Genomic DNA, 20,427 nt, shown 5'->3' on the forward strand with positions numbered 1-20,427 from the left:
AGTCGCACACACACAGTCTGATGTATGCGAGTCGTAGGGACGTGGAAATCCACATGCTAGTCTGTAAAAGCAGACCAGGCTAATGTTATACTTGGGTTCTACTCGTGCAACAGTTTACTTACGCTGGGTGAGCAGCCTCTTGTTTGTTTGTTTACCACGTTTATCAGCTGCAGGTGGGGTCTCCTGTTTAGGCTGGTGGTAGGGTCCAGCAGGCTGAGATGTAAAGGAAAGAACTGATTCAATCACCCACTAAATCACTTCCTTTATTCCAAAATAGTCCGACACTAAGATTCTTCAACTCCCATTGTGGTGGTCTCTCACTGACGGCTCTCTATTTCTCCCCATTTATCATCATGTCAGAGAACGTTAACATACTCCATGTGTCACTTGTACCCAAGAGGGTTATCTGACACCACCATCTGTATAAGTCTCTGTCTCGTCTTGGGGTTCCCGCCAGTTGTGATGCTGGTGGTGCAAAAAGAACGAACACAGTATAATGAATTGGTGTGTTGACTGTCTGGTTTAGGTGGTGCTAATTCTATCCGTGGAACATTCTCCAACTTTAAACATTCAGCAACCTTGGTTCTCATTCTTACAACATAACAAAATAGCATCTTCTCCGCTTTTACCAAATTTGGTCAAATTACGCTCATATCCATAACACAACATGCTGAAAATCCTGAATATAAAATGTTTCTTTTTCCCCAAAACATTCACTGGGGGACTGCATCAAGATATAGGTTATGTGTTCTCCAGGGACTATAATCATCCTTTACTACATCCCCTGTCATCAAGAAGATCTCCACCATCTCTTCTGCTCTTCCTTTCAGCTTGTCTGGAATTTCCTCTCACTGTCCGGTCAGCATGAACGAAGCATCTGGAAATGTTTTCTTAAAGGGAGTGGAAGGTGCTGCAGCTGAGGACCATGCGGGTCTCATCTTGGGGCATTAGCGCACAATCCCATAAGCTCCAGCACGAACGTTCACATACAATTATTAGCACCCATTAGGTAATGCCAAATGCAAAATGTGATTACAGTGTGTGCATCAGACATAGCCTCAAAGGAAGAAAGAAAAGGCTTGTGGGAATGTCAGTGACTAACTGCTACTGATGGGGGCTCAAGTGTTGGTCAGTTGTCTTAAGGGATGACCCTGCGTGGTCAAATGAAGACCAGAAAACATCATGAAAGTCCACATTACACCGATTCCTATATTACAGAAAGCTTATTCCTCTCTTATTGAAAGTGACCCACATCGCACAATTTTCTAAGCCGTCGCAAATTGGAAATGTCTGATGATCACCATCATATCCTTGTTTATAGACAGAGCTCATTACTGTCTGCCTTGAACAGAGCTGTGTCTTCACAGTGCAAGCAGTAAGGATAAACTCTGTGACTTTGGTCCCACAGGCACAAGATAAGATCAACCAATCTTGATCAAAGAGGCTAAAACGCTCCCTCGACCATGAAAAGTTGCGGGAAGAGAAAGCTCACACTTCAGACATCTTCTCATTTTCCTTCAACAGATTTCATTGGCATGTCTTGCAGGTTTAACCTGTCAGTGACATTGTGATCCCCATGAACATAAAAACACTGTCATGCCCTCGGGATAAATTCCACTCTCAGCTACTAGTCTGCTGCTATATCTTCAAGTACCAACGTACACAAGACCCAAATTGAGCTTATTGAAGGCTACAGTTGCAAAAATTGCAATGTCATCAGTTGGTTTAAAGTAACATGGTAGAAATTAAACTGGCATTTAATCTGTTCACGCTGAAAGAATGCTCAATCACATTCATTTAAAGCATTGGAATATTGACCTACACAGAGCTCCAGCTGTTGCTTGCACTGCTTCCAGCCACACTCATCTCAGCAACAAAACAACAAACAATTCTAAGTTACGGTCCAAAATACACCATAGGTGTGTGTTGGTATTTCTACTGCTCACCTCTGGGGTCGCCACAGCAGACTACGTGATCTGTATGTTTGGCTTGGCATGTTTTTACACCAGATAGCCCTCCTGATGCAACCTGACCACTCGCAGTATAAAGGGGATAGCCCAGATACCCACAGTGGAGATCCATCAGCAGTTGGATTTGAAACAGCAAACTGACGCTTCTCCGCTTGCTTCCCGAATCCCGAGGCCCCCACTGCCCTGACCAAAATTACGTCATAAGTACAGCACGGAAAAAAAAATGTGCGAGACACTCACTTACAGTCCAACATCTTTCATATTACTGTCAGGAGGACTGGTTACAGCAATAATGACATGTTTCCCCAGTGAACGGGAGGTTTTAAATATCAACATAAATGCTTAATCTGATGTCCAACATACGAAGCAGGACAGATATAAATAGAAAGTCTACAGTGAGTTTCATGCCAACAGCTTGGAAATAAGTTCTAAGCTCAGACACATCAGTAAATGTAACTGCATTATTAGTTTTGTAAAAACAATTGTGTTGTGAGTATGTTAATATTATCAAAGAGTCAGGAAATCAACTGGAGAAGTTGCTCACTTCAGCATGGACAAGGTTAAATTGAGTCTTTTTAAAAGAAAAGAAACAATACAAGGGAAAACAATTTTTTCTTGTACTAACTTACGTGCTAAAGTACAGTATATTTGTGTGAATTCCCCTTTATAGTACACAGTGTACACTGTATCTGAATATCAATGACTTCACAGCAGTACAAATCAGACACATGCAAAATGTAAGTGCATCGTGACGAGAAAGACTGCACTTCAAACAAAAAGTGACAGACCAGAACAATGTGTCCAATGTCCAGAGTTAGGAGGTGAGAAACTGATGGTGTAAATACTGGCATTGGGTAAAATAAATATGAATTTCAAGTTAAAAGAAAAACAATGAAGTGTAAATTCAACTTTGATTAAAACCCTTGCAGTCAGCTCCACATCTACAAGCCATAGCATAGTGAGAGCCAATTCTCCTTCAGTCATTAAACAGTGATGTTCTTTCTTGTAGAACATATAACACACCGAGTTGTGGGACCTCAGTGGGGCCATGGGAACTGGGATGAGATTATTTATAGCCATTGGCAGGGACTACTTCTATGAGGCTTTAGAGGAATGTTCAGGGTCACCCTCTGACCAAAACTTCTGCTCAGTGCCGAGGATGGAGGTTGGAGGGCTCGCTCAGGCTGATGTGGGACATCTGCAGGGATGAGGGTGTAAGCCAGTCAGCTTGATGGTCTGGTGAGCTGGCCCAGCAGGAAAGGAAAGGGAAGGAAGCAGTGAGACTATCTGAGGGGAACAGGGCAATTCAGTAAGATATTTCAAAATAGACACCCCATAGGTTGTAGATACATAGCTGAAAAGATACAAGGCATGAAGGGAGATGGAGTGACTAATTCACAGAAGACTGTCACATCTTTTCTGTGGTAACTTAATGCCAATCTAAAGGTAGTAGTTGGTACTGCGGTTGTAGAATTTGTTCTCTGCAGTAAATAGTATCAATGACCAGGTGTACCTGCAAAGATTAATAATTGATCTGCTCTGATCGGGTGTCCTGGTGACGATGCAACAGTGAGCTAGCCTGAACAATACAAGCACTGTCAAACTGATGCAACAAAACCCAGACATATTTAAGTCGATTCACATCAGCCCAACATTATGATTGTTGTTACGAGCAGCAGAGTACCTGTTTATATTTCATACCGAGTCTTGTTTCATGTCACTTCATGCTGTGTGTGTTTCGATCTCCATTCCTGATGTGAATCTTTTTCTTCCTTTATGTGTTTGCGTGGCTATTGTTGGTGGTGGGAGTAGTTTCTTTTACATATGCATGTGTAATTCAAGTTGTCCAGTGATTGTGTTTTCTATTTGTTTGCCGTTTCCGATGGGTTATGCCTAAAAATAATCTCAAGGGGATAATTTAATTTTACTCTTACTGTTACATAAATAACATTGACGAAAAAGCAAGAGCTGGTGTCTTGTTGTTCTTGGCCTCTGGTATGTCAGCCTGTGCTCAAACTCACAATGTATGTAGTGACAATTGTTTTAGGATTTAAAAGAATTGGATTAAGGGGAGTCTTCCAGACAATACATTCACAAACATAATGGCACAGAGAGCTCAACTCAACACCTCATCAAATTTTCTTTAGCGAGTGAGCCAATGAATAAAATCCTTATATCCCTTGTTAATACAACTTGAAGAGAAGATGCAATATCTCAATCAATGGACATTAGAATCTAATAGCTTATTGTGCACTCCATCAGCATGTGGATTTTCAACAGATAAGAAGGCATTCTCACAAGACTTTACAGAGACATGGACCTTTGACATCTGGCTGCTGAATTTGAATCGGTTCAGTTTTGAGTAAGAGTTAAAAGTTTGAGCCAAATTTCTGAATATTCTTTCACGAAACGTCGAAGCTATGAACATCAAGCTTGTGACCCTTTGCCATTCTAAGCACAGGGGCATAAACAGTACTTCAATTAAAGTTGTAGTTCGTGATAGATATGGTGTGGGGCGGCGGTGGTTCAGTTAGAGCGGGTCATCCTCTCATCTCAAGGCTTTCAGTTCACTTTGCAATTCACTCCTATCATTATGGGTGAAAGTGACAAATTATGATTAAATAATGATGTATTCACTCCATCATTCAGACTTGGTTTTCTTTCACTGTTTCTTCTAATGTGTTACATCATAACATATGACAACAAATCCCGAGGGCCTAAGTTTTTAATAAACTGAGACGTATTACAAAACAATGTGTCCTCATTCAACATTGAAAGACAAAATACTCACAACCTGTAACTGCTATATTTCCCTTTGACATGACGTGTTGTAAAAATATTGTAGACTAATGATGGTGCTTCAGTCAACATCAACTTGCTTAGGTCATGACAGCAATAGACTTGTACAGCTTCTCTTCCTGTAGAAGAACTCGCTCTTACAAAGGAATACTGAACACATGATGCCATCCGATGTCGACAACAAAACCCTCTTTGACCACTCGTCTCTCAGCATCTCTTTATTGCTCTCTTATGGCAGTTTGGTATTCAGTCAAGTGTTGCGTGCTTGCTCCCTAACTCGATTGTTTGCCCTCACATCAAACTGAAAAAGCCTAGAGGGCCGCCTGTCAAAGCCCAACCCACGGGCCCAAGCAATGTCTGCATTATCACTGTGCCACCGCACAGATAATGTCACGGCATGCTGAAAGAGTAACCACACACACTGTACTGAATGTAAACTAATACTGAGGGATGAGTCAGGTTTCAGTGATGAGTGATACGTCACTCACTCACTAGAAAAGAGCTCACATGAAGTGGCTTCGTTGTTGGCAGCATCGGGGCAGTGGGACGGATGGTACAATTACTGTGTACAGGCTGGAGTACAAGAGAGTGAGAATTTGAAATTTAGTCGGTCTATTCTTCTTTATTTGAAGCTTTCTTGAAAACAGTGAACACAGTATCATAACTTTTTGTAAAGTCATGCTTCACACCCTTCATCTCCTCATTACTTCCTCAAGTCAAAAATGTGTTTACTTATGACTACAATAATATGTACTGTATGCGTCTCTTCAACAACTAAATGTCACGTATGATTTGGGTGTGGTGCTGCAAATCTGCACATTCTGCCATTCCAGTTTGCAAGTGAATGCAATGAGCCTGCTCAACATTGGCAGTGATAGCAAATGAGAAACACAGAGGCAGCAACAGCGGCGGAGGAAAGCGGGAGACGCCAGCAACCGATGCAATAGCTAGCAAGCTAATGGGCTAATAAACTCCAAGTATAGACTGCCTACTCTATTGGCAGGCAGCGTTTGGAGGCAGAAGAAACTAATGGTTAGTTCAGTAAAAGCCACAGAGGAATGCATGCACCCTAGTGATTTTGTGTGTGTGTACATCTGAGGAACGTTTCTCTCAACCATCTTCTTCATGCTCTCCAGAGCTGGCGCTGCCCATGAAGACTGACGTCACTGTGTGTGTGTGTGTGTGTGTGTGTGTGACTCTGTGGCATTTTCAGGCTAACAAAAGGAAGCCACCCTCTTGCTTCGCCACACCCGAGAGTCTTGTGTGGTTTACAGCCGCGGGAAGGGGCAAGACAAGGGCACTTTGAGTTAGTGCCAATCCGGACCAAATGATGGGCTTTGGGGGAGAGATACCTTGTCTCTAATGAGAAGTGCACCAGGGGTGTGGTTTGAAAAGCAGGAATGTAGAACCAGCAGTCTTGAACATCTGCGTATTTAAAATCACAAAAACCAACAAGAGATGTGCCAAACCATGGTGAGAGTAACGAGCGAATACTGTCGCACTGCCAGCAGCCGGAGCAGCAGCACCAGCAGGCTCCTCCGGGTTCGGGACAGATGCTGAGCGTTTCCTTCTCGAGGTGCGCCCTCGCCTGCGTACTCGGCAGCTTTGTCACATAGGCCATGGAATGTAGTTGAGGAAGTAACCCGGGTTCGTCACACCCGCAGAGATGCCCTCCTCTCCACCCGCCCGTGAACGGTTGGGGTTTGAAAACAAACATCTTTCATCCCCACTCAGTCAGACCAAACACAGCTGCGGGGTTTTGGGATGTACACAGTGACCGGAGGGGAGGAGCAAAGAGGGTTTGACACGAAGGTGATAGTCTTCCAGCTACTGGAAAGGATAAAACAGATGATCCGCGTCAACTCAGCCTACAGTGCGCTTCACAGAAAGACGACGTTGATCACTCAGGTGTGTGGAGCAACACACACCTGACGCACAGCCGATTCTCTCAGTTGTCACCTTCCAAGAAGAGGAACAAGAAAATCTGGGTTCTGTGAACACACCCATTCATACAGGGCTATTTTTGTGGTGTCAAGTGAAACCCTGGAGCGTTTAATCAGTCAAACAAGTTCAGTGTTCAAAGTAAAAGCTGCAGCACAACTTTTCTTTTCATTCCAAGCAAATGCATTGATTCATTGACAAATTAAGCCACACTGCAGAAGAATCCAACTGAACGGGCTATCAGGGATTAAAAGAAAAAAAACAGAAAAAAAACCCCACACCGACATCAACAAACCGCACGGTCTTCGATTTTGGTGAGACAGCCGAGGCTAAACCTCCCCTCACAAGTGACCTACTTCATCTTGATCTGCAGCATTGGGGAAAACTTGAGTTTCTTACCTCATCATCTGGTTGGAGGACGGCGATTTAACAGCATCAGAATTGGTTTCGAGTCATCCAATAAAGGGACGGACACATGAAAGAAACGCAGAAACACATTACTTTCAAACTGTTGAATACATTCAAGGAAGTCCACAGCCTGTCAATTAAGTGAAAACTTATTACATGTTGGAAATGCTTTAAGTACTGGGAACACTAAAGTTCTCAGACTTGTTCAGACATGTCAGATTTATGATCCGTTGTTCGTTGATGGCTTTATTAGTCCATGACTAAAAGCATTCTTTAAAAACAAACTGCTTCATGTACTTCATCAACCAAACTGGTGCAACCAAAAAATCAATTCCTTGCCCAACTGGTTCTAGAAATTACATAAAACCAATTGTAACTAATCTTTATGACATCTGGTCAAAAAGTTCTGAATATCAAAAATCCCGTAAAGGTTTTTGTCAAACAGTTCTCCAGAAATTCACGTGCATTGCTATAACTACATTGACATAATTTGAGTGTGACGTGTTTAAATGTGCAGAGCATGTGCACATGCGGATATAATAAAACTTGAATGAGAAGTATGTTTTCTTCACGGGTTGTTGAAAAATCCTCAGTGATACAGTCGGCTTTTTGTTCTTTTGTGAATTGGCAGAAGAGCTTCACACCGGGGATTACACCAATCAATCACCGTTCAAAAATAATGTGGTTTCACAAGAAAAGGAGATCAGGTTGTAAAAAAAACAACAACAAAAAAAACAAATCACTGCACATTACAGAGACAGCACTTTCCCCATAGACAAACCTCTTACTAGGAAGGGAACACGACTGTGCTACGCTGTGAAATTGGCCCTTGACTCAAGGTCTCACACTGATGGAACATTTGGTCTCTCGTAATTAGACAAGCACAGGTCACAGTGCAAATTATTCATGATGTTTGCCATTTCCTCATTCTCGCATTACAGAGGAGGCAAAACACAGTTTCTTTGCTCATACCATAATGTGGAAATCCTGCTAATTGTTACATTAACGTAGCACCTTAAGTGTTTCAGATATTTGAGGCTGGGTTGGGGGTCACGACATACCCACTTCAATCTTTTCTGTCTTGAAACCAGAGAACACATTTGCAAAAACTTTCAAAAGGAGTCGCCAATTCTGGACCAACGGATAACATCAGCATTGAAATGAATCGGTACACAGCAACAGCATAGAGCAGAATGTCTTTATTGCTGGTCATAGCAAGAAATCAATTTCTTATTTGGAAACGGACACTTTGAGCCATGCATTCACATCAGCTCAAATTAACTTCGTCAGTTTTGAAAGTGGCTGACGTTTTAAGAGAGCGTGTTGGCTGCTGAAATGTGTCGGAACAGAGTGAAGACTGAAAGCGATACAAGAGAAAATCCGATATCTGTTTACTACGACCATCAGTATCACGTTCCTCATAAGGGGCAGTTGACTAGTTTCTGCATATCAAGGATTTATAACGTGTGAGCTGGCATCAGGATGCGTCACTCCAGATCCCCCAAATGTCGGTGGAAGGGTGAGAATTAAGATTTCTCGTGCAAAGTTAAGAGTAAAAACTCCCAGATAAAATAAAACATCCCGAGCCACAGCCCACCAAAGCACATTCTCAACTGAAAGTCTCATCGCACAGAAGCATTGCATGCAGTGTGCATTCAACTCTGTGGTTCACTCGCTTCACTTGTTAATTTTTCTTGTGGCTCCTTTCTTGACCTACATGCCGAGATCGTCCACCAGCGCCGCAGTCAGCGCGGCCACAGACGCAGCGAAGATGGCAGCATCTCTCCGCGAGGCTTTCCACAAGGAATGTTCGCCTCTGCTGACTGTGCCACCCATCCACGCCGCTCGCTGTCCTGCCGGTGGCGGCTGTTCCAACTTGCGTTTTGATGTTCGGCAGCGTTGCTTCATGTCAGGAGCTGAAGTTATAGTCAAGCTGCTGCTATAGGTTTACAGTGCAGGAAGAGCTTATTCGATGCCTCGAGTTTGTCTTCATCGGCCATCCGCAAGTCACCGTTACCGCTGCAGTCTGTGCTTTCTCCTCTCCGTCATCTCTTTCTGTACTTTCCTTGCAGGCTCTTTGACCGTGTCGCCCAGTGTTTATGATCGACGCTTCCTACCCCAACAAGTCTGGTAATTAGCTTACCGTTTCGATTTCAACTTCTTTGGCTGTCCATCCGCTCCTTTTCTCTTTGACCATCATCCACCTCCTAGTCTAAATAGTTTGATGGAAGTTTCGTCCTGGTTAAAGGAAGGGTTTCAGGTGGCGAAACATGCCATATGCACTTCATGTGAATCGAAAAGCGTCGTCTTGAAAAAGAGATAATTGCAAAGTTGTTTGACAAGGAGAACAACCACAACAACAAATGTTCATTGAATGTCCCGTTTGTGAGATTGTCTTTGTTATTTTAAGCGTCTGTCGTGTGACTCACCACTGAAACCAAACACAAGCTATGGAGTTTCAAAGAAATTTGAGCCAATAGAGACTTGACCAGGGACAACTCAGCCACGGAAAAACCAACATTTGAACTTAGCACCAATATGCAAAATGTAAAGAGGCACCCCCCAAAAAAAATTTTTTTACAGAGGTGCTGAGTGTTTCACTTCAAATCAAAGCAGAAAAGGTTCTCATCGTGTCCCAGGCGTGTGTGTGTGGATTCAGGTTAAACCAGAACAGCAACACATGCTAGTTTTATAATCAGAGCAATTCAACTGCTTGTACTCCACATATCCACTTGTGAATAACTAAAATGAAATATCTAAAAGAAAAGGGATGAATTGTGAGCTTGAAATGCATATTCTTCAACATTTTATTTTCAACTTTGTTTACAGCATAAAACATGGACAGTGTGGAAAACCACAATCTGCACTGAACCCTCCCCCCTTTGCTCCACTCTATCTCAATGACATCAATCCTGCATGATATTCAGCACAGGACAACAGTACTGGGTATCACCAGACTAAAACTGTGCCTGAAAACAAACTACTTCTTTTGCACATAGAGGGAGCAAGCATGTGACCTTTCATGTTTAAGTTTGAAAAAATAGCAAACAAAACTACTATTGTCCTCCAAAAAAACTTTTAAATGCAGTACATCACATTACACATAGTAAATTTAACTTAAATATACCTGCTTGAATTTTTTTTTTTTAATACACAAATATACAAGTTACTGATTCTAATAATGTAAAACAAAAACTTTTTTTTTTTGTGTGTGTCAATGGGGGAGGGCCAGGGGGCTATTTTTGAACAGTTAAATTTCCTGTGGAATACATATTGTAGTCAAACCCTTCACTGTAAAAACATTTTGGGAAATCTTGAAGTTATTTTCCACTGTTCTGCTTTTTTTTTTTTTTTTAGAATGTACTAACATATTCATTTTAATCAGACTTTGCATGAAGGGTACACGCATTCGATAACAAAATCAAGTCACAGTTTTGGGATTTTCACAATGTTGCCGTCTGACTGAAAACGTTTAAAAAAGAAAACCGATCAAGGCTGAACATGGCAGCGGTTTGATGCAGCAGTGAGGATTTCATGGAGGAAACTGATTTGCGCCCCCATATCACATAACTGTCTTTGGTTCTGAGTGATGTCAATCATTAAGTCAAGTTGCTGCCTGTCCATTGCACACTGGTCTCCTCAGCTGGGGTCTAATAATCCTAACTGCCCATCAAGTCAACGTCATCAATACTATTGGGCTTCCAGCTAAATGTGGATGTGGGATCATGAGCACATGTTAGAAGAAGCCAACATCACATTGTAAACATTCTGGGATCGATCCACGGTTTGATTTGTTAAATGTTTGACAGTTTGATTTATTAAATGGCAAGAATGAATTAGACTGACAAAAAAGCATGTAAATGCAGCTAATGTATTATTTAAAAAAAGAAATGGCCACATATGAAACCTGTAATTACTATGAACACAGTAAGAGAAGTCATCATGACATGATGGCCTTGATCCAACATTATTGTACACTGACTGTAAAGGAAAAACCTCAAATATGTCATACTTAGTGATGGCAAGACCAATAGCCTTGTTCCTGTTTTACACTCCTGGAGCTGGTTAAGAGTTGTTGATGCTGAAAACTAGAACATAACCGAGGAAAACAAAGACCTGGTGGGAATCATATTCACACAGAGAAAGTAAAAACTCAAATGCACGATCTGTAAAAGAAGAAGTCAAACAAAATACAAAAGACAGACATCAGTGGCAGCATTTACTGAATTCACTTATTGGTCCCCTCTTAAGTTTGCCTCATGCCCCCCCCTCTCCCGGGACCGAAGCACTTTAGAGAACTGATCTGGATCCGCCCCTGGTTAAATGGACTGGTTCTTGGTGCAGACTTCTGCATCCGGCTGCAGTCTTTATTTTACCGGTGCAACCCAGTTCTATATGCGAGCGGTCCGGAAATAGTCCAGTGCGGTGCCACTCTCGCATAGCTGCAGAATTACAGTGTGCTGCTGCTGCTGCTGCTGCTGCGTCCCGTGTGGGGATTTCTTTATCCAGCAGGACGAAATGTCCTCTGTCCTGTCACAGCAGCAACAATTATGATCAAATCTGGACTGCCATTATCGGCTTAGGGTCTTTCAGAGTAAAAGCTGACCTGCGGGCAAACAGACTGCCATCACCATCAACGCCATGTGAAGCTTTTCCACCAATCAACCAGATTGAGAGCACGCGACGCTGAAGTGAGGGTTGATTGCAAGTCAAAGCCACAACGTGAGACGAGAAAATGTCAACACAAATATTGGAGTGAAGATTTCTCACCGTTGTTGAACACTGTAGACCGAAACCGGTTGTTGCTGGACAAATTTTCCATCGCAAAGTTTTAAGTTTGCAGCCGCGACCCCTCGTCTCCGTTCTCCCCGGTGTTATTCCTCGGTATTTCCTTTAAATTTCCTCTCTGGGTTCCGAGCCCCGCGGCTGGGAAAACCGGTCGGTCCGTGTGTGCTGCGCAGCGGCGTCCTCCCCTCCCGGCGACTGAGTGAGTTCTGCACAGGCTGCAGTCGGTCGCCACTCACAGAGCGAGCGAGCGAGCGGGGGTGACGTCACGACACGCCGACCGCCGCTGCTGTGGCGACGTCACAACGAAAACAATCGCACGTGGATGTGATGGGGGAGGCTGGTCACGTGCACGTGCAAACGGCTGCACTGCGCACGTAAACACGCAAAGTGTTGGTGAATTGCAAGATTTAATATGTTTGTAATATTAGGGTTTTATAATGTGTTTTAATGACCCTGTACATAAAAAAGTAACACATATAAAAGAACCCCCCCCCCCCCCAATTTTGATTGTCCTCCAATCCTGTGGCTGTTTTTCAACTCCATTGGCTCACGTGCTGAAGTGCCCTTGGGCAATATACTGTCATTGATGGAGAGGGAGCACCTTACTTGAAACTGGATGTGTGTGTGTGTGTGTGTGTGTGTGTGTGTGTGTGTGTGTGTGTGTGTGTGTGTGTGTGTGTGTGTGTGTTTGATGGGGGGGTGAAAGTGAATGTAAAAAAATACTGCTTTGAAACCTCCAAAATGGTGAAAATATGCAAAAAGGTGAAATCTATACACGAGCAATTCCCATATCTGCAAAGAGGAAGAGACCCAATATCATCACGGGGACGCCTTCAGCAGAGCCAGCTTCAAAAATGGATGGCATAAGCTTTAAATGACATTCATAACACAAACCAAAACAAAAACCAGTCACCCGTACAATACTGAATAACACTATTGCCCGAGGTTCCATTTGGATCATTGTTAGGGTCATTGCATGTATTCAATGTACTGGCAGTTCTAACGAAACATTTATACTGTGACTACATTGTTTTGTTTTGGTTTTTTTCCCAATTTCAAATCTCTTAACCAAAAGGTAAAAGAAGCAATCTTGTGTTTGGAGGTTCCCATGTTCAAATCCCACTGACGAGGTTACCACTGTGGGTCCCTGAGCAAGGCCTTTGACCTCCAGCAGCACTTCACTGTGCAAGCTCACTGCTCCTATAGTTAAAGTTAATAATGGGCTGATTGCAGAGACATTTCCCCCTATGTGTTAGAGGATGCTTACTTTGATTTTTCTTTTTCTTTTTCAGTATTGCACAGAGTACATGTTTGAATTTGTGTTCTGGAATATTTGTAGCTGAACGAGTGAAGACAGTATATAAAAAGTTAAATATTTGGATGATTGAAGCTGCACTTGACTCTCTAAATATACTAAATGAGATTGTGTGGAGCTCTATTGCCTTACACTGAAAGTATTTCTGGCTCAATACCAGGCTTTGAGGTCTTTCTCTATTGCGTTTGCACCTTCTCCCACAGCACAATCCCCCAAGCCTGAAAACTTTTTTGTAGTAAATCAGTGACTAAATTTGAATATGACTGTAGTTGTCTGCCATTCTATGTGTTTGTCCTGTGATGTGCTGTTGACACGTCCAGGTTGAACTCTGCCTTTTCACATAGTGAGCTGGAATGAGTTCTAATAACCTGCAAGTCATAAAACTTCGACGGAAGGGATGGATGAAGTACATCGTTCTTGACATTTCGCCCGAAAGAATGACAGCAGAGAAAGACAGTGACACCTGCTGGTTGTTTTGAAGAATTTTGCATTTGTAATGATTTCTTTTACAAGCAGAAATGAGCACTATTATTACCACTGTATTACACATTTATTTCAGCTTGCATCACTGACAGTGCTTTTATATTGTGAACACAGTGTCTGCAGCAGATTTTACACTTATTACTGCTGCTTCTATTTATAGAATCTTTTCAATTCTGTAAACCAGTGGATTTGAAATGAAATGATGAAGATGAGTTTTTATCTTTATATGGAGGGAAATTCCACACAAATCAGGTAACAGTGTAGCGATCATCACACATCTCGTTTGTGCACGTGGTTATACATCATGCACATGTTGCATGCTCTCATGCCTGTGCTTTGCACATTCAGCTCTGAGGCAAATGTTTCAATATGAGCTTTGACCTTAATCATCATGACCTTTGTCATAACTATGTATAAGATTTCCCTCTTGAAATATCTTTGCAAATCCCTTGGTAGAGGGTTAACGTTAAAGTGAGGCCTCTGCAAGAATAAACAGTCACAGATGACATGAGAGTGGTTTGTTTAAGGAGCAACAGTTTTATTTTTAGCTGTGACAAAAGAAACAGAACCAGTCACCTCCTCAGAGTCTAAACGTTCACGTTCATGATTAAAGTGCAGAATTGTTTTCACAGCTTGTGTAAAAAAAATTAAATAAGACCAAAAAAAAAAAAAAAAAAAAGAGAGAGAGAAGAGAAATATACCATTAAAATATCAAAACTGACAATGCAGATCTGGAAAGTATATAAATATGATACAGAATAAGATGAGATCTCATACAACACGGTATCAGCTATGATATTCAATCCAATTGAATCAGGCTTGCACTTATGATACATCGAAAATACAAAATAAAAGGAAATCAGTTCATGTTTTCGAGTCGTTGGCAAGGCTAGCTTACAACAAAGGCACAGCATTGTTCAGAGGTAACGATCCTTTGCGAAAGAAGTGCTGCGGCAACATTCTCAGAGATCATCAGCACGCCCTCACAGACACATCTGACATGCTCCACACGGCTCTGACAGGAATGGAAGAAGAAATACAGCAAAGCCAGCTGGGGTGCGGTACATGCCCAGCGACGAACACATCAACCAGGAGAGGCTCGTTTCAGAGAAGCAGATTTGTGTCACATTTAGATCAGACAGAAGTTAACATGCTATTTGAGTCTGTTACTGTAAAGCTCTACTATTTATTACCAAGCTGCTGAATTAACTGAATTGTGAAGTAAAAAGCTCCAGAGAAAGTTTCGGCCCTGAGCCAAAGGAGTGTGTTTGAAGAGAGGTGAGGGTAGTGGGTTTAGAGTGTTCCGTTATCAGAAAGACCAGCAGGATTGCAAACCTCTGTGGGCGTCACATGTGAAACCAAGCAGTCAGAAACAACGCACAACATCATTTACAAAGGACCAGTCTGTAGGCAGCACGCGGATCTGGGACTTCACATCCTCTGGACAGCAAAGAACAGGACATCTTGTCTCTCAGGTACAACCTGAAATTGTGAAAGTGATCTGAATGTCACCTGTAAAAATGTGACTTAAAAAATGTCATGGATCAAATAAGCTGATTTCATCAGCATAAGTCTAAGCTGATTCATGGATGAGACTATATCAGAAGAATGGAAAATGTCCTGTTTGCTGCCGAGAAGACGTATTTCCCAGAGCCCTTTTTTTAACAGTTGAAAGGCTCTATCAGTGTCTTGCATTATAATATCAACCTGAACCGACATCATTAATTTCCTTATCACAAGTAGCCCAAGAGAGAAACTTAACAATCATGGCTTCAAGTCGCCATTTGGTAATATAGTGCAAATTAAATAAGTACTCAAAAGGATACAAAAAGATTTCAGTGGGAAGATATAAAAAAACAGATGTTGTGTTTTCTTTTTTTTCTCATTTCCTTTTATAAGCAGCTTCCTTTATCAATTTTTTTTTTTTGTCTTTTCCCACCCCACAATCATTTTCTTATTTAAAAACCACAATATTCTAACAGCTGCGTGTAGAAGCCGAGCCGACCGTGTCAGTACGTCATGCAGCTCGTGAAAACAAAAGTAGGGAATCCGAAAGTTTAGAATGGAGAGCGAAATCTGACGGCAGAAGGTGCAAGAGAGAAACCTGACAGAAGCTTCCGAAGAGTGCGGGTGCTTTTTGCGACGCACGGACACACGTGATGAGACAGATGTGTATTTACAGTGGTATTTACAGCGAGCGTGTTCATGTAAACAAACAACAGACGAACATCCAGAGAGGACCGATGGATGATGTGATGAGTCAGCTTGGGGTGATATTACTCCCACACCTTCACTACTGTACAGCAGATAAGAGTGACTCATTGACAGTGAGTCGATTGCCCTTGGAGATCACATGTAATTACAGTAAATCATAATGTGTAGAGTTCGTTGTAACAGGTTCAAAAGGGGTCATGGTTCCCTATCTAACAGTGTCATCCAGTATTATAATCCCAGCACACATCTATGGCTCTATGTCAATGAAATCTGCACTACAAAACTCAAACGGGAGCAAATGCGTCAGAAAGGTCGTCATAAAGAATAAAACAATAAGATCTATGTTCCCCGAAATACTGCAGCCACTTAATATAGGTAATCTAAATATTACAATACAACGGTAAAGTTAATTTCTCACATACTTGAATTTAAAACTGTGAAGTTTATATTTTAGATTTACTGCACGTAATAAAAACACACAGTGTTTATAATATTTTATATAATCAGGTGTTCTCCTATCATTATCACAATACAAATTTAAAGTATGCCTTCTATTTTATATGTCATGAATGTAGAAATATCTAAGAAAAAACTTAGTCTGTTACAGGAGTTGTAGACAACAGAAATATTGTCCATAATATAAGATTCAGTGACTCCAGATGCTCTTTTTTGTGTGTTTTGCTACTAAAGGCTTCATCAGCTTTTATCGTGTTTGATAAAATGCATAAATAATGCTTTAAATGAAAAACAGGAAGCGTTATTTTTTAAATACTGCATTCCAATGGTTTCATATTTCTTGCCTGTATGGGTTTATCAAAATAAAATAGTGTACACATCAAAAGTTGACTACTGTGTCAGATTTTTCTACATTCATAACATATAAAGCAAAACATTTCAAGACCTAAACCTTTTTAAACAATAATAAAAAAAAACTCTAAAACATTTCAAATTATGTTGCAATAAACCTAAAATGAATGGGGGTTGGAATTTGCATTATTTTAAGATGCTCTGATAGTTACTTCAGTGAGCTCTGTTGGGCAGATATATTGAGAATTCCTAAAGTGGAAATGAGTGTTTGATTAGATTCCTCATATCACAAATGCTAAAATTCTGTGACCTGTCACGTCTCGGTTAAGGTACAAAACAATCAAGGCCATCAATAAATCCTTCAGCTGTGCCATTTTCACTGCAATCAGACCTTCGCTGCTCATTTCAACTGGTCAGCCAAGAAAAATATGGCAATGTAGCATACGTATATAAAATATGTCTGTACATTTACAATATTTAAAACATTTACAATGTCGAAAGCTATGTACATCGGTGTGTTCGTGTGAATGATATACGCTGACAGCTCTTACAAAAAAAATGAGAGAAAACGTACCATGTGTATGTGAGATGTGTACCTCTCTGATAAGTCAGTGCTACACAATAAATAGTTGGGGTGGGGGTGGATTAGTGGTCCGTGATCAAACGAGGTCAGAGGGACAGGATGGAGCGGGATCTGACCTGACAGCGTTATTTACAGCCATGCACTCTGCAGTGAGCTTTTTAAAGCTTTACAGGTTCAAAGTGGATCCAAACCTTAAACCAGAGGCAGACGCCTCTCATTTGCATTTTTAGAAATCAGATTCGAAATGAGAACCAAGTCAAATCGAACACACGACGACAAGCGCAAACACGGACTGCACGCCGCACTCTGTCGAGGCCTGAAGCGACTCCACACACTACAGAAATGACTTTTGTCTGGTGCGACCACTCACGATAAATCTACACCGTTTAAAAGCTGAGTCATCATTTGAAAGTTGTCTCCGATTGCATACGACGTGTTCCACTTTAGCTTCGGCTGCAGCTATCGTTAGGTGATGTTTGTCGACTTCATTCTCATAGGTGTGCGCATCTCACACGAGTGGCTTTTCAGATCCACGTTTTGTTACCACCCCCCCCCTGAGTCTACTCGTTAAAGCCTGAGCCAGCCTGGGGCCGCTGCTTCAAAACGTGGAGGCATATTTACACTACTCCTCAGGCCTCGGCGCCACCCGAGGCAGGCGATCGCTGCCCCACGCCCTCCCTCGTCGGGGGTTAAACTTCGAACAATTCCCCCGCGGTGTCCCGGGCCTTACTCCGGGTGTTCAGGATGGATGTGCAAGCCGTTCTCGGGGTGGGTGGCGCTGTGGTGCTCCCAGAACGCTTTGTGCAGCTGGTCCAGTTCAGACATGAGGGGCAAGCCGATGTCCAAGTGCATCTTCAGGTTCTCCAGCCACTCCTCCAGTTTGGAAAATGCAGGTCTGGGAATTTAGCAAAACAGGACATTTCAACTCAAGATGCAAAGAAACCTTATTGTCTGACAGGAACGAGGCAACACAAGTTGTTAAGCTCCCGATGTCAGTGAGCATTCGCAAAGAAATACTTTCAAAATATTTTGAAATATTAGCATTGGTTCACAACACTCATGTCAAAATACTCAATTTATTTGTGTCGGATGTCTCAAAGCTTTACTAATTTAGTCTTTACAACAGTGTTAGAAATGAGCCTTCGCTGTCATTCTGGTCTTGATTCAGCAGAATATTTACCTCTTTCATTATAAGCTCCACTTTTCTTGACATCTAATGTCAAAGAGCCTGAAACCTGCATTTACATTTCTAAATCTAATCATTTGACTTTATTTCACTTTAGTCATGTTCAGTTTTGAAAGCTTTTAATCCTACTTCAGTATATTCACACTTCGTCTTCTGAGCGCATTTAAGACTTCAAAGACGATTCAAACAAAAGGTTTTTCTCCTGAATAATTGTTCTGCTTTAACTGTATTTGTTCATCTAGAATTGCGCAGCGTTTTGGACACTAAAGCCACGAACTGCAGCCTATTTTTTTAGCCACTGAATGTGATTCCCTCCATTGTTTCTTGAGCTGCAGCCAATGAATTTCAAACTCAGCAAAGTGCCTTCAGAAATGTTTGCATGTTGGGCGGCCTGCCGCTTGGGGAAGACTCGGGAGTGCGAGGCTGCTGCCGATGTCTCACCGTTTGTCGGCGTCCAGGTCACAGCACACAGCGGCGATAGGGAAGAAGGCCGGGGGACAGTCGGCGGGACAGAAGTGCTCCAGGAACCCAGAAATGTTCAGGCCAAAGTCCGTCGCCCTCGGGAGGTAGTCGGGGTCAGCGTTCACCCTGCCGATGATCTGCAGAGGGCAGGGAAAGCAAATGAGAGGGAAGGAGTGAGTGGAGTGCGAGAAGCCCCCCCCCTCCTCCGTCTGGCCTCCAGTTGAAAACCCTGTAAAGCCTCCGAACTGAGCCTGATGGTTTCCAACTGACCGCAACTATCATGCCTGTGCCTGCGAGTGGCCACATGAAGACAGCTTTGCTTTTCTCCTCTCTCTAATCCCTCTCGAGCATAATGGCGCCCATCTGGGAAACGTATATTCGAGTGCAATAGAATGACTGAACACAAACCATGAGGATGGTGTGTTGTGGCCGGGCCCCAAAGCGATTGGGGCTGATTTTTTTCACATGGAGGGCGAATGTCCCCACCTCTCAGAAACACCGCAGGAAGAGTAAACATGTTCCCTCATGAAAATGAAAAAGATATCATACTGAATTCAAGCAAATTGCAGCTTTTTCTGCATTTGATGGAGAGAATTTTGCCAGAAAATTCAGATCGTTGGACCAAAATCGCAGTCAAACACAAAGTTTGCCCAAATTCAGTAAAACTGTATGAAAATCTTTAACTCCAGAAAGAACCAATGACGTTTTGAAGAATCAACAGTCTCATATTGTAGAAATAGTGGATTTTAATTCTGATGATGTGCGCGAAACAAATACAGTGAAAGAATTCCTGAGTCCACAGGGAAAATGCAACCAAGATTCCACAAACATATACTCAAATATATTCATGCTTTCTTCAGCAATCATTATTACAGGAAATAATAACCTTTGCACTGGTTTGTCCATGAATGTTGAGGGGAAAAAAATACCCCAGAAATTAATATGAAATCTAGGAATTTTAAGGTCACGTTTAAATTAAGAAGTAGAAACTTGAGACTTTTATCATTTTCAAATTTTGAGGCTCAACAGAGTAATTAATGATGACACTTTACGTGCTGTTTTGGTTGCATTATTCATCAAAACATACTTTGCAATACTAAAAATATGAGAAGGAATAGAGTGTCGTTTCACTCACCTCACACAACATTATGCCAAAGGAAAAGATGTCGACTCTCTCGTCGTAGCTCTTTCCTGAAAGAGGGAAAACGTAGAAATATGAATGCTTTATTAATACAATGACTATTTATGATGAATGCTGGCAGCACATAGAAACTAGTGTATGTGTGCCTTTAGATCTTACCATGGATCATCTCAGGAGCCATCCAGTACGGGTTTCCCACCACAGTGTATCTCTTCCTGCGGTCCGGCTTCTTCAGGCCGGGAAGTTTCCCCTGCGTCAGCTTCTCCTCCTGCTTTTCCTCCACCATCAAACGAGCCAGCCCGAAGTCAGCCACCACCACTGTGTTGTCCT

At 42.1% G+C, this 20,427-nt stretch overlaps 2 protein-coding genes across 2 annotated transcripts in view; both read right to left on the reverse strand.

Moving 5' to 3' along the window:
• Positions 1–12,084, reverse strand: part of LOC308138821 (septin-5-like) — a 43,744-nt gene extending 31,660 nt beyond the window's left edge. Inside the window, exon 1 of the mRNA XM_080508084.1 lies at positions 11,889–12,084. Coding sequence (XP_080364210.1) covers positions 11,889–11,940 — 52 coding nt within the window. The 5' untranslated portion in view covers positions 11,941–12,084. The remainder of the gene's footprint in view (positions 1–11,888) is intronic.
• A 4,970-nt stretch (positions 12,085–17,054) lies between these two features.
• Positions 17,055–20,427, reverse strand: part of limk1a (LIM domain kinase 1a) — a gene marked incomplete at its 5' end in the record, with an annotated part of 50,527 nt that continues 47,154 nt past the window's right edge. The window contains 4 exons of the mRNA XM_080514745.1: positions 17,055–18,203; positions 18,936–19,093; positions 20,092–20,147; positions 20,257–20,425. Of these exons, the coding sequence (XP_080370871.1) occupies positions 18,035–18,203; positions 18,936–19,093; positions 20,092–20,147; positions 20,257–20,425 (552 nt within the window). The 3' untranslated portion in view covers positions 17,055–18,034. The remainder of the gene's footprint in view (positions 18,204–18,935; positions 19,094–20,091; positions 20,148–20,256; positions 20,426–20,427) is intronic.

The sequence above is a fragment of the Blennius ocellaris genome, assembly GCF_963422515.1.
Source record: "Blennius ocellaris genome assembly, chromosome: 2".
Lineage (NCBI taxonomy): Eukaryota > Metazoa > Chordata > Actinopteri > Blenniiformes > Blenniidae > Blennius > Blennius ocellaris.